The sequence below is a fragment of the Bos grunniens genome, chromosome 21 (assembly GCF_055505025.1).
Source record: "Bos grunniens cultivar Pamir isolate PY7600 chromosome 21, Bosgru_T2T1.0, whole genome shotgun sequence".
Classification (NCBI taxonomy): domain Eukaryota; kingdom Metazoa; phylum Chordata; class Mammalia; order Artiodactyla; family Bovidae; genus Bos; species Bos grunniens.
In genome coordinates this window covers 23067453-23082951 of record NC_141185.1, presented here as the reverse complement: position 1 = coordinate 23082951, position 15499 = coordinate 23067453, and the positions used below count along the sequence as shown (strand labels likewise).

At 32.2% G+C, this 15499-nt stretch overlaps 1 protein-coding gene across 49 annotated transcripts in view; it reads left to right on the top strand.

Moving 5' to 3' along the window:
• MIPOL1 (mirror-image polydactyly 1) overlaps positions 1 to 15499 on the top strand; it is a 360677-nt gene that overhangs the window by 84422 nt on the left and 260756 nt on the right. For 28 of the 49 annotated variants that reach the window (XR_015149709.1, XR_015149711.1, XR_015149710.1 and 25 more), the window contains exon 2: positions 829 to 907. The exons of 8 other annotated variants lie outside the window; for them this stretch is intronic. Coding sequence is in view for 30 of the 41 variants with exons in the window: in XM_086363479.1 (XP_086219605.1) it covers positions 829 to 907 (79 nt within the window). In the remaining 11 variants the exon portion in view is untranslated. Of the gene's footprint in view, positions 1 to 119; positions 258 to 828; positions 908 to 8726; positions 8798 to 15499 lie in introns of all 49 variants that reach the window. 13 more of the 49 variants (XM_086363492.1, XM_086363473.1, XM_086363470.1 and 10 more) reach the window with 3 other exon arrangements.

Genomic DNA, 15499 nt, shown 5'->3' with positions numbered 1-15499 from the left:
ATATGAATCTCTTATTAAAAGAGTGCAATTATTATTAACCTTTTTGGGCAATATGGAGGGAAATGGCTTCATTGACTGGAACATATTTCTTTGATATTAATAACTTCCTATATTTTCAGTTAATCCAAAAGTAAATGAGGAACTTAGAAAAAGATTGCCAACTCCAGATCAACATATTTAGAGAAAATTGGAATAGGAGAAGCTTGCTACAGCTCTATTTGAGGACTTTTTAAAGAACGCAGAGTTCTAGCTGTGAGGTGAATCTAATTTTATTATTCTCTTTAAAAGCGTGCAAAAAAGTGAACTTGCATAGTTTTGATCATATTTATTATGAAAACAAAAGAGAGAAATACCAACAATTCCACAAGCTGAAAATAACCTTTGAAAAAATTAGAGTAACATTTTAAAATTACACACTATGAAATATTTATGTGAAAATATACATTCAAATAAATAAGTTTGAAATTTTTGCTATAAACTTATGACAAATAGAGTAAAATTTTTATTTTTCTTAAATTGTTGAAGTTGTGTTAATAGTTGGAAAAGACTTAAGTTAAATAAATTGAATAGTTCCCTAACCAAAAGAGCAAGAGTGTCTAGACGCTTACCCTTGAACCGTATTTACTAAAATGTAAGTGTGAATGAAAGAACTTTTTTCCTGAGAAAAAAGATTTAATTTCACGTGTTGAAATATACAGTTAATTGTCCTATTATAAGTGTTTTAGAAAACCAGTTATCCTGTAAATTCTCCGTTAAACAAAGGTAAGATTTAGGTGTGTTCTGATATATTGTTTTAAGTTTATTTATCTAGAGTTGGCTTTATTTTAGCCTCAAATCTTGGCGCAAAAACCAGAGACATTGCCAGAGCAAACAAGAACAGAAGTGCAAATGGAGGACTGGTCAAAAGGTAAGGACTTTTAAGGTATTAATACCAAACCCCAGGTGATGTGCTCCTTTAAGGCACTGAATGAAGTGTGTTTGTTCTAACCAGTGTATTAGACAGAAGCAGATAAGCACAAGCACACATGCATGCACGCACACACACAAGGAAGGAAGTATACACAAAAAGACCCACATTCTGCAAAAGAGACACAAGGAGAAAGAGAAAAAGGCACAGAGCAAGAGATACTGAAGAGAAAAAGGAAAGCAGACACACAGAGAGAGAAAGACACACACCCACAAAGTGATAGAGGAGATTGAGAGAACGACTAGTAGAGAAATGCATACAGAGAGGTAAGCTCAGAGAAAGAAACCCAAACAGAGAAAGGAGACACAGATATAAGGGGGAGATGGTAAACTCAATGAAAAAGACACAGATACATATATAGAGGCATACACAGAGAGACGCATGCATAGATACACACAAAAAGACACACATCCTGAGACTCATGGAGGACAAGTACCAGAGTAAGAGAAACACAATGAGGAGACAGACAGACTGACAGAGAGAGAAGGGTTGGGCGGAGACGGGAAAGAGACATACGGAGAGAGAGGCACCTGTGTGCACACAGACACTCTCAGACAGAGACAGAGATGAGACACAAAGTTAAAGAGACAGAAGATACACACACATGCAGAGACAGACAGACATGTATGGAGAGGAGACACATACACAGAAAAACAAAGACATACAGGCACAGAGACATACAGAGACACTTGTACACTAAAGACACTCAGAGACAACCACAGAAGAATAGTCAAAGGGGGACTCTCCCTAGAGTCAGAGCCACAGACACTCGCAGAGGTGTGTAGAGGAAAGCGGAAGAAATACTTCGAAAAAGAGACAGAGACATGAAATGAGTCAGAGACAAGGAGAGAAACAGAAAGAGAAAAGCACAGATGTGCACAGGCAGAGGGAGAGAGCTGTCAGAGAGAAATACAGTTTGAAAGACAGACAAAGAGAGGTCCTGCCAAAGGGAGAAATAGTGGAAGGATGGATGGATGGATGGGTACAAACATAGGTAGATAAGTATAGGACACCCATCTGTGTGTAGAGCAAGGTAGAATAAGCACCACACAGACGGGTTTTAAAAATGTTTGGTTTTTATTTGAGATCTTTTACACTAAATCTGGATACAGTTGCAAATCTGAAATGCTTGGATAACAAATCATTCTGAATATAGTATGACATATAGTTGAAAACTTGAAATTTTATGTTCGTCATTTTTATGTCCTCTGAATTTTTCCAAATAGACTTATTATCGAAACATTGCACATATCTCTCTTTCCCCTCTCCTTCAACAGGGCTTTCTTCACCATTTACCAACCACACTGTTACCTTTTTCAGAAGGTTAAAGGCCATCTGAGGGAACTCTTCTGTCATCCTTGAACTAAATCAGTTAATAGCTACACATTCTTTTGAGATACAGAAAGATGCTGCACTGAGTATATCTTTTTTGATTTCTCCATTTGTTTTTGATTTGTATACTATTATCGATTTTCTTGTCATTTATGCGTACCATTAGCAACCTTTCTATTTGTGATTCTAGGCTACTGTTCTGAGTTTAGAATCCACGTAACCGATTGCATTGTGTATAAAGGAATAGCAAGTAATACCTGAGTAATGTATATAGTTAAAGGTTTTAATGAAAAGTTAATAGCTTTAGTGGAAGGATTTTGTGGCACTTGATTTTAGTCTACTCTCTTTATATTCAACTTGTGATAATGATGTATTGGTGTGAAGCAGGAAACTATTTGTTGTAGCTGTTTTTATTCATTTATGCAGATAAGCAGGCAAACACTCTTGAAAAACTCAAAGCAGTTCTTACTCAATGTATGTGCAAAATAAGAAAAGAGGAAGTAAATAACAATGCCCTTCTTGCTTTTGTTCCCTTTTCAGAGGTCACATTGCTATGAAAGCCATGTGGTTCACATTATAGACCAAAGGATCTTTAAGGAGCCAAAGGAATTATTTTTAATATCTCTAAAGAGTAGGGATCGTAGAGGAAATACTTCTCATAAATGTGAAACAACCATGAGAAATGTTAAGGAAGGGAACTGCTGAAGCTCTAGGACACTTGTGGAGAGGAAGGTTTTAGGGCTGAAGACAGATGCATAAATAGTTTGCAGCAGGCACAGACTGCAGGAGACGTGACTGAAACATCATTAAGAAAATTTGCATTTTTACAGACATTTTTTGGACAGTGGAAATAGGACTAAGACATTCCTTAAGGACCTATTAATGAAACATTATTAACAAATAAAGTTAAACAGGTAAATGGAGTATCTTTTGAGTTTTGTGATAACCAATACATTTAAACATATGGTTACTTTTTTGTTATCAAGGTTCATGGGATTTTTCATAAAGCACAGATTGCTTCAAAGCTAGGCTATTCTTATAGTTATTTTATTTAAAGTTATCTTAATTTTTAAGAAAATGGAGCTAATTAATAACTTTTATTATACTTTGCATCATCTTACAAGTTTCATTATAAGGAATGCTGAAGTGGTTATTCTTTTCCTAGCTTTATTTTAGAAACATTGCTGAAATATTTGACATCAAAGATTTGATGAGGTAAACAATGTTAACTGGTGAAATGTTTTACATTTTTCTTGGTTTTTATCATTATTCTCAGTTTAGAAAATGTAAAGCTGAGATTGATAGGCAGGATAAGTGAAGACATCTATAGACTGTACAAGCTTCTTTGTACCCTGCCCTGAATGAATGAAATTTTAGGTTGTGGAAGCAATAGGTGACAACATTTGTGTGTTGTGTAGTGAACATTGATAACATCTTCTGGCTTACTTAAGAAGTAAATGATGTTTTTGTCCTTTCAGGAAAGCCTTCTCTTTTTCAATATTCCTTTTTCCTCCCTGCTTTTGAAGAAAAAAATGAAATGGCGCAGTCAAAGGGCATATGTAAAGTTAACTCTCAGAAAGAACCAGTTACTATATGATTGACTGTTTAGCCTGTCTTAAGCATTTACTTATTATTTACTTAACAATGTAAGAAAAAAGTCTTGGGGATCAGAAATCTCTTATGAATAATTATTGGGAATAGTATGTTAAATTACTGGATAGTTCTTAAATTTTGGTGACTTTTATTAAATTAGCAGAAACACGGTTGTTTTGTAGTGCACAACAGTCTGTTGGAAATAATTTTAAGTGTGATTTATGAATAAACATGTGTGCCATAAGAATATATACCTATAATAATGGTAAAAATGAGGTCTGGATACCAGTTAAATTTAGAATATTGTTAAACTTTTTTAAATTTAGAACCTTTAGGGGTCAGTGTTCCCTAAGAAAGGTTAAAGAAGGTTATTGTGCCTACCCAAATTAAACACTGTCTGCTGTGTTTTAAATATTTCTTACCAATTGAGGGTAAGAAATGGTAGGAATCATACAGCTTGAAGAATCTTTAGACAAAAACCTTTCAATTTTATGAGTTTCTTTAATATTTTTAGGTTTTGTATTTTAGGAGTTATATTTAATATTTGTTTTATACACAGAGTAGTTATTTTCACTTATGTATTATCTCAATTTAAATGTGAAGCACATTTTAAAAACTATTTTAAGCATAATTTTAAAAAGTGAGCATAATTCTAAATCATTGTCTCAATTGAAACTTGAGTTGAAAGCCTTCTAGAACTGCTTATGTCAATAGATTTCTTACATATTGCAGTTTACTGGAGGTTAGCAAATATTTTTAAAAATTTTATCTTGCTGCTCTAAGTAAAAAGCAACTGTCTTCTTTATATGTAAAGAGGACATGATTTTGTTACCATGATTTTTGTGGTTTTTCTATCAAATAACAAGGACTAAAACCTAGCAAAAGGTAACTTATAAGTAGTTTGTTAGTTTCTTCTTGAGTCAGAATACTGTTTAATTTTGCTTGGCATTTGGAACCTGTGTGCCACCTTCAACCTCTTTTATTATTGGTTCTTTTATCTTTCTCTCTTTTCACAAATTATGTGTTCTTTTTATGTGTTTTTTTGCCCATATAGTGTTCTGTAACTGAATTACGTCTAAAACTATTGTATGATTTGCAAGCATTTTATAAGAGTAGACATCTATAGAAAAACAACCCGGATGCTTTTAAATGTCTTTGATCATTATGATAAAAATATTAGAATTTCATGTCATCTTCATAAACTGTTTCAAAGTAGAGAGGAAGGAAACAGCAACTTATGTAAAATGGACATCCATTTCTACCAGCAAGATAGCTGGTAGGAAAAAATGAATCCCCTAGACATTATGATTAGACACTCCTTGAAATTCAAGGTGTTGGAACTGTCCACATAATTATTTATTCTGTGTTGAATTACAGGATTTGAATTGTACTTAATAATTGTCATTCTAGTTAGTAATGGTTTATTTTCCCTGAATGAGTAACACAATTTGTTTTTATTAATTTTGTTTAAATTTAAAGGAAAATTACACTGGAGAACCAATGCATTTAAGAATTTTAATATCATGTTATAGTAGAAAGAATGTAAGTTTGGGAACTAGATTGACCTGTGTTTTAATTTTTCAATCTTCTACTGACTGCCTACCTGGACTTAGGTGCAAGTTTCATAATTATTTTCAAACCAGAGTTTTCTTGTTTATGGAACAGGGAGATACTTCCTTTTGGAGAGTTTGGAAGATGAGAGATTGTGTATGTAAAAGCACACATATATACCTACAATACCTGAAATAGGAAACAAGTTTTATATGAATTTCATATACCAAAACAATTATTTTCAATAATGTAGTGGTAGTAATAGTCTTTACAGATGCTTAAAAAATAGATTGTTGACATTTTTTATAGGGCCTAGATAAGTGGTGGTGGTTGCATCATTGTTCTTCCACCCAGCTGTGAAAGATAGTCTATAAAAAAGTTTCGGAAGTATTAAGAACACAAATAATAGTATTTGAAATGGTTATTATTAGTTTTATAGGAAGTTATTCTCTTTAGATATAATGTTCACAATATCAAAAACTTGATATTTTTCAAAGTAGTATAGTTTATATTTAGTATATTTATATTTTTTAGAATAGAATATAAAATCAATAATAATCATTTAGGGTAAAATCTAATTGTGTCTGTATTGAAATTGCAATTGCAGTAATAATCTTCACACTAGTGACATCATACAATTTGCCTTTTTCTTTTGGCAAGGGTGAATATAAGAACGCATTTCTAATTTTTGTTTTGCCATAGAAGGGTTAAAAAAAGAGCATGTCAAGGTCTGCCTAAATTTACTATTTATCTCCATAGGTTCTAACTTAATAGAGTTCTGGTGGTTTCTTACACATGACCATTGAGAATATTTGAAAGTGGTTTTAGGACTGCTGGCAGTGAGCCAACAAGGATTGATTCATTTCCAGAGGAAATGCTAAGATACCCTTAAAAGCATCATTGAGGTTATACTCTTTTAGAAAAAAAATAATTTCTTTTTTTAAAAAAATAAGTTTATAAAAATAAATGAGATTCTGAGTGTCCTTGTTTTTTAGGGTTGATATGAATGATTCTGTCACGATTCCTGGCCTCATTAGAAAAATGTAATGGAAAACCAAAAAATTTTTCTAAGGACAACTTAGTCTTCTAGCTGGTAATGAAGTTTATTATAAACCGTGTTTTGGGATTTATCATTTCTGCTCTTAGTAATTCACATTTATGAATATATGTCATATATATTTTTTACTTTTGTGGGCAGTTTTTTAAAAAGACTTTATTTTGGAGAATAGCTTTAAGTTCTCAGCAAAACTGAGCAAAAAGTACAGAGTTCCCACTGCACCCCTACTACCTAACCCCACACAACAACAGCTGAGTATAGTGGTGCATTTGCTAGAGTTGATAAACCTGCCCATAAATTCCTAATGAGGGAAAATTTGGGGAGATAATAGGACTCTTTATTTCTTTTCTTTCTTTCTTTTTTTTAAAACTAAATTTAGAGTCTTTTAGAGTCTTTTTCAGCCTATACTCTTCACATGGAATTCTTACTACCCTTTCAGTCCTTCATTTTGTAAAAATGATAATCACTAAGAAGACTAAGCATGAAAAATGGTAATTTTTTTTTAATGGGACTACTTCTCCATTTCTATGCTATTAGTATGATCCTCTCTTTTTACAACTTGGAACTATTTCTTTGATTTAAGGAAATGCAATTCTGCTTTTAAAGAGCTGTTTTAAATATATTTGTGACCATGAAAATACATTTTTTTTAATAGAAAAAAACTACTTGAATTTTTCAAAAGTTTTTGGCTTTAACTTTTCCATTCTTAAGAATCTGAGCTCTTTGATAAAAGTCCTCATTCATTTCTGGTTAGGGCCCTTTCATACCAGAGCACTTCCTGGAACACATATTTATGACACAAATCTCAATATAATATTATTGAATCTTAAATTTTTTATTTTTTTATTTTTTTTATTATTTTATGAATCTTAAATTTTTTAGAAATTGCAATTTCAGTGGATCATACTTAAGATGATTATTATGGTCTCCATAGTGGCTGCATTTGTCACCTTAGCATGATTGTCCTGAGTGTGCATTGGAATTTTGTTGATTTTGTTGATCTGAATCAATATACAGTGGTGTATAGACTGAATTTATGACCATTTACACAGTTGGTTCAGGTTGACTGACTGACTGTAGAGTAGGACTGATGTGACTACATTTATTCTGTTTTTGGTTGTAAATATATCTGGAAGTTGAATATAAAATTTGGGGTTTAGTATGTGTATATATTTGTGTTTTAATCAAAACTACCTGTCATGTAAGACATCATTATCTTCTGGGAGGAAGTTTCAGATACAAATTTTCTTCATGTTTTGCCTTTTGTGACTTTGTTTTTTCTTGGGGAATAAAAAACAAATTTAGAAGATCAAGCTATAAAATTTTGAAATTGGTTGCATAGATTATTTCATAGTCTGAATGATTGAATTAAAAATTCTAATCTGTAGCTTTGTGGTAAAATTGATAAATTTTGCCAAATGGTATAATTGTGCTGATAAGATGTAAGGTAAAAGTAATTATTTCAGAAAATTATATTTTGACTTCATTTTTAATTTATTTTGTCTTCACATATTGAAACTTTTCTGTGCTTTAAAATCAGGATGCTAGTGAATGAAAAGCTAAAAGTAATCTGTTCACATTGGTAAAAATTATACTTGTATAGATACTGAATATGTTAGTTTTTGCAAATTAAATGTTTGAAGTTAAAAATCAAATACTCTTTTTTAATAGTTTCACTGGCTATACTTAAAATAATGTGATGTACTCTAAAACATGGTAACATTCTTTGATTTTGAGTTTAGAAATATATTCAAAATTAAGCAAAAAATACTCTTATTTCCTTCCTTAATATCCTATTTAAGTTTTATCCTCTCTGTTTCAGATTAATTTTCAGATTAATGTTGATCCCTAACAGATTAAGATAGGTAAGGTTTATTTAGCCTTAGTTTCCTTGAATCCACAACACGTATTGGAGGAAATCTGATAGGAAGAACTGGAGAAATCCATAATTCTGAAAGAATCAGGATTGTGTATAAATTCTAGCATTTTGAGTATGGAATGCAGACTATTTTGTATCCTTTCCATGGATTAAATTAAGTGTAAAGATTTTACAAATTTCAAGCAATTGTTATTTTAAGTAGATTAAATGATTTTTGAATCTTTTATCAGGAAACCAAATGTTGCAGAATTTGGAGTCACTGAAGGCTTTTATTCAATTGCTTTTAAGAGTTTAAAGTTAAAAAGAGTAATATTTCCGTTCAGCAAATCTGATTTTTTTCCTTTCAGAAACCTTCATTGTCTATATTTTATAATCAGTCGATATATTTCAGCATCAGGACAGTGCTGCATTAGTCCAGGTAAGAAGAGCGAAGACAAAACAAAAATTTTCATTAAAAAACAAGTCCTAGATCTCCTGAGAATGCAGTGAAGACTAGCGTCGGAGACTTCCTCTGCATTTTTAATAGACCATTGGTCTCTAATAGGTTCTCTTCTTTACCTTTTTCTTTTTTAAAAGTCTCTGCCTCTCACCACAGTCATTTGAAATGAATAGATTATATACATAGATAATTTTTACTTTTCTCAGGCTTTTTTTGTCTCAGGTATTTAATGCTTTTTTTAAAAGTTAAAAAATACTAACAAGATGGTGATGATGATGTACATTAGTATAGTAGTCACAGTTGATTAATAAAATGAGAGTCCCTACCTTTTCCTTTTGTTCCCTCCCCCACCAAATAAATGGTGAATTTGAATAAAACATACATCATTTGCATAGAAAGTTATGTAATGATGCCATATAGAGTGTAATGATTTCCTAAAACCTTGTATTTAAAGTAACCTGAATTACAATGAGAGATAAACAGAATATTTACCCATCCCTTATGAGCTGCTGCTGATATGTAAATTTATTCTTCTACTTTGCACAAATATACTTTTGAGCTACTGCTTAAACACTTTGAGGTCCTTAGTCAAACAGTTTTAATGATGCCTCCAATATTATGAAAGTGTGACATTTGATGAATGTCTCATATAGTTTTGATATCTAGGCACATGTCAACAAAAAAAATGAACATTAGTTTGTCATGCAACACCTAGATAATTTATAATTTTACTGTTTATATCCATCTTGACATTTTTTATCTGCCAAAGGCAGGTTTCATTTGGAATCTTAATCTGAGATTTATTTGGTGGATCTGGAAATCATAGCTAGGGTTCCCACAGGAAATGGTCCATCTACCAACAGATTAAATGGCAGTCCTGCAGTTGTTAGGGGAGCTCTGCATTTAACACACATGCATACTCATTCAGTCAGCACTGGGGAGAAAAATTAAAGTAGTAACCCAGGTTTAGGAACAATGTAGCTAAAAAGTCCCATATTTGCTGAATGACAAAGGGTTATATAGCAGCATTTCATTTTATTATTCGTGCTTGAATTTCTTGTTTGCTCTGTTGAGTCTGCTGACGAATACTAATAAATGCCTGCAACAATCCAGACGAGAGATGCCTGGCAACAAAGCTATGCGGTGGACCTCCCTGATCTTCTCCAGTTCACAACCTGACCTTTTGAAAAATTGGCTGGGCTAAGCTGCAGAATTTGGGTGTAATGGTTATTGTTAACTCCAGCTTTAGGATTTATTAATTTGTGTGATCAAGACTTACCTATACTTCAAAGTTTCAAAAGACCAAATACAATCATCCATCCATTAGAACTAACATTGTGTTTCAGTGATTTCCACTTAGTATCTGACTGGTGATTCTCCTGTTTTATTTTCCAAATCTAAAGATGATCTTAAATAAAATGAAAGGCACATGTAACGAAATCATTTTTTCTCCTTTTTACAATTGCTATTAAAAAGGTTACCTTCCATAAATGCTTTATGGGATTGTTGAATTCATAGACAATTAGTATGTGTTCATACTTAGCAAACAAAAATATATAATTAAAAAACCCATTTTACTTGCAGTGGTAGAAATGTAAGACTTACCTAGTTGATTCATATATTTAATTACTTTATATAAATTATTCTTAGGAAAAATTGAAAAGGTTGAAAAGATTAGAAATATAGTAAGTAGCCAAATAGTTCATGTCACGGGGGAATAAAGAGAATATAGAGTACTATTCTGCTAATCTAATATTATGATAGTTTTCACAATCATTTTAGCTTAAATAATATTTGCAATGGTTTAAGTAGGATGATATAATTTTTACAAAGCTTTAATTTATGTGATAGTTTCATAAGTTAGGTAGTATAAGCTTTAGGTAATTGTACTGTGTTCATGGTCTTCATATGGTGAAAATGTTAAAATTTAAAAGCTGAAATACTATAATAGAACAGTTTTTGCAGAAATGTATTGAATGAATATCGATGTGTTCATGACTGTTTCAGGCTTGAAACAAAAACTTTAAAAAATTTGTTTAGGACCACCACTTCAAAAGCTTTTTTAAATAATAAAGCAAAATTCCAGTAAGGTGATTTATATGTCTAGTCATTGGATAACTTGAAATGTGGTATACTAAGCCATTGAATTATCTTAATCAAAGAAGAAATAACCTCACTAGTTCTTTTTGACATGTTTATTTAGAGATACAACCATGTAATGGAATGAAAGGACATAGTTTATTTTGAATTCATGTACAAGTGAATAAATTATGTGACATTTCTAGGTTTCATGATTTTTCAGGTTAATAAACTTTTATGAAGCCTTATTTTAAAATCTTAGAGCTATGTCCAGCCTCTCCCCCATCATATGTTTTTGACCTCCCCTCAGTATATATGATACACCTTATTAGAATTACACAAAACTGTGTATCTGTGCTTTTCAACATAATAGCCAATGGCTCCATGTGCTTTGAATGCTTGAAATATGAGCAATTAGAATACAAAACAATGAAAATTAAAGTTATAGTATCTTCTTCTTCTTCTTCATAAGGCTGGTTAAGCCAAAAAATAAATTAAAAACACCTCAAGAGAGTATACAATATGCAGGTAACAAGTTTGCAGTTTTTAAGCCAAAGATCCAGAAGTTACCTAATTTCTTGTGACTCCTAAATTAGAATCTCTGAAGAATAAGTACCTGTGATCTATTACCTATGGTCCTGATCATATCTAATTTCATGTGCCAGTATAGTAGTGTTCAAATTATGTTACAGAAACATGCTATTTAAATTCCTTATTTTCCTGCTGTGGGAGTGCATTTACAGAAATATCCTCTTAATTTTCTTGCTATGAGATGGACTTTTCTTTCAGGATCTTTTCCTAATGTCAGGATTTCTGAGTTTTGAAGTTCTGTTATTTTTGTAATTTTTCAGCTTTATAATCTCATACAAACTTTATTAAACCATTATGTATTAACTACAAGTTGTAATTAAGGTTGTTAAGTATCTTCTCTTGTTTGTATGTATCTCATTGAACAAAGTAGCATTTTATTTATTTTCCACGTTGATGCCTTTTGATTTTAATAGAAATTTTTTTCTCAATTGTATTTTTATGTATTCTTACTACAGTTTAATAAGAAAATATTTTGCTTTTAGCCAAGTAGATACTTGCAAATAATAATAGCTAAAATTTATTGAGTGTGTTTTCTATGCTGATACTTTTCTAAGAGATTATATAATTTAAATAATTTAATTCTCATAATAACCTTTTGAGTAGGTGCTTTTTTTGTGTGCTTTTTACTGATAGGGAAATTGATGAGAAGTTTATTAATTTGGTAAAGGTCATACAGCTATGTTGTAGAGCTGGAATTCAAACTCTGTGGTCTGTCTTCAGAGTCCATGCACTCTGGTTTTGCTTGGAAACTCTAAGTACACCAATATTCTACTTGGAAGGTCTGAACTTTGCTCTTGTACTCACTCATGTTAAGTGGAGTTACTATAATATGGCAGAAGTTTCTGATGTCTTTTATGTCTGGGGAGAGAAAAGCTCATATATGCATCTATATGGAAAACTAATCACCCCACACATAATAGGAAGCAAATAGTCCAAAGTATTTAGTAAAGGGAGTAAAGAGTATTTGTATACATATAGAGATAGATGATCTACATGTAACTTATCCAAGGAATTGATAGAAGTTATTAGGGGCTATGTTGAAACTAATGTTTGTTTAGAAAAATTCTTAACCATTGGAAAAAAAGACATATTCTGTTTAAAATGTGGGACTATAGTAAATCCATCATGAAATCACATTTATACTTATTCAACAGTTAAAAAAAAAATCTTATCATTTTGATGTTTTTACATAATGTAGTGACAGTATACAAAAGAAAGAAGCGATAAACATGAGATTTTCATTCTTTTTATATTTATAAAATCTAATGCTACAATCAAAGTAACAACCTTTTCAAAAAAAGAAAGATGGAGTATAAAGAAGTGATGACCAATTATGTTAGCAAGTGTCAGACAACATAATTACAAATTGCTTCTTTTATGGTTCATTTTAGATAGTCAGTGCCCTTGAGGAGTACCTGCATGTGAAGGAGCAAGAAATACATTTATTTGAATGCACTTGCCTGTTACACTTCCATCCTTCTTTCTCTTTTCTGCCACTGAGCTCTCAGGTACCTGTGATGTTGCTATTCTGAGTAACCCCTGTAAGATCCCTAGAGACAATTCTAGCTCAACCACTCTGAAGAAACAGCTCTGTAAACAGTATTGACCCCCCAGGGGACCATCAAATCCATTTACACAGATACCAGTTGTCACAAACTATTTACAAAGCCAGACAGGACGGAATTTCCCAGCCTCTAAGAATCCCTATTTGATTCTAACTGCCTCCTCACTTCTGTATAGTAGTTGTGAAGTAACAGTTATTTTTGGCCCTGAGTTATGATTTCTTGGATGGCATCAATGTAGCTGAGTATATTATACATTAATGTATAATTGTCTGGAGAACTGATGTCAAAGGGGATCCCAAAGCGTTCTTTTCTAGGTTAGGAAATAGTATGATGCTGTTAATTTTCTAGACTAAGGAGTTGAGAATGTGATAGCAATACGAACACTGAAATGGTTGACAATACTGATACCTCCAGCGGTAAGGGGAGAATTTGTTAGATCATGAAAATGATCCACAGAAACAATATGAAAGTCACTAGGAAGATACAGGGTCTTCACACCATATCATACAGCCGGCCAACACACATGCATTAAGAGTTTTAAAAAGTTGTTACTAAATTCACCCAGTTTGCCCAGATGAATAAACTGGCTCTAACAATAGCAGTAGGTGGCATTTGAAGCATACTGAGTAATCATCTTCTATAGCATTATTTTCAATGGTGACAGGATAGGTTTACATGGCAGTGATTACATTAGGTAGCATGTAAAAATATTGTATTGTAAAAATTGGAGAATATATTTGTTTTAAGTAGTTAAAATTCATATGTCCAATTAATACAGCATGCCCACAGAAGAGCAAATAAATAAAGGGATTTATTAGTCATCACAAAAAATTTCATGTTATTTGAGGAAAGTTAGATTTCATAGACATGAATTATGAAGAAAAGATTGGTAACATTCTTAAGTTCATATGAAGAAATGAATTTAAATAGTTTTAATTCTGTTAGTCCTAATGATGAAACAATTGACAATGATGTTGATTCAACACTGAAGCAAATTATTAAAGAAAGTTATAGAGTTTCCATTTCAGACCATGAAAGAGAGGCATCAACAGAATAGAGTGTTTTCATCTGCCTAGAGGTAAATTTGAATCGGAAGTGAGTTCTTTTAAACATTTATCTCATCTTTCAACTTGAATAGTGTATGAAACAGACCCATAACTTCACTGTTGCTACACTTTATTGATATATTGCTAATTCAATATTTTTTGCAAGTGATGGGGCTAAGACAACATCTCAACTAAAGTTTTTGGTAGCATCAACCTGTTATTACTTGGTAAAAATTTTTCTGTTGGGCCTGCAAAGTTTAGGAAAAGTAACTGAAGACTGAATTAGAGTAACTAAATGCAGTTTTCTCTTGGTTGGTGAAGGTATTAACTCAGAAATTGAATTTAAGTTGACCTTTGAATAAGGTAAAGAAAATTTGGTAAACTGAAGTATGGTACAGCACCATCTTGATATTTGACCTGAAAAGTCAAAGTGAATCATGCCTGCAACTTACTTTGAAATGTTTCAGAAAAAAATATATATGTGTAGGTAGACTGACATAGAATAAATAATAAAGCGAGTGTGGTAAAATGTTAACATTTGAGGAATCTGCATGAAGGTTATATAGAACCCTTTGTACTATATTTGCAACATTTTAATAAGACTGGAATTATTTCAAAGTAAAAAGGTAGAAAGAGATGACTGTTGTCTACCATCAGTCAGCTTTCTCATCAGGTTCTGTCTTCTTTAGCATGTTTATGCAGCCAGTGAAGTCTTTTGCATTTGTCTTTCATCTCTGGTCTCCATTGCTTGCCTTTTTTCTGAATGACTTCAGTGTCTTGAAAGGTAGCATTCCCTGTACCTTGATACCTTCATTTATTCCTCTCCAAGTACTTCATCATCAGTCTATTTAATCAACACATTCCCAGATCTACCACATCTTGTCTTTACAATGTTACACATTTTACAAGTTTTCACTCCTCGACTATAGCATCTAGTCCTTTCAAAACACCAAATGTCTTTGTTTTTCCTAAAGCTATTCCTTCTCTTTTGTACTCGTTCTTCCTGTTCTCTTATTCTTACAGTCTGTCCGCTTTTTCTTTACTGAACTCAAACCCTTTGATAGTCCATTACTTTGCATATTTCTGTTTGTCATGGTTTGGAATAAATGCCTTTGTGAAATCATCCCACAGTCTTCCAGCTGAGCATCAAGATGTCTAGTATGTTTTGTTTGTGGTCTTTGTAGCCCTAGCATGCTCCTTAGTACATTGTCTTCAAATTATTAGATCAGTTTGTCTTCTTCACTGGACTGTAGAGTCTTTGAGGGGAGAATCTGTTTCTTACCCGTCTTTGTTTTCCCAGTACTTACCACAGGACATATCACACTGTGGCATTTCCATGGATGATTATTAAGTGAAAGTGAAGTCACCCAGTCATGTCCGACTCTTTGCGACCCCATGGA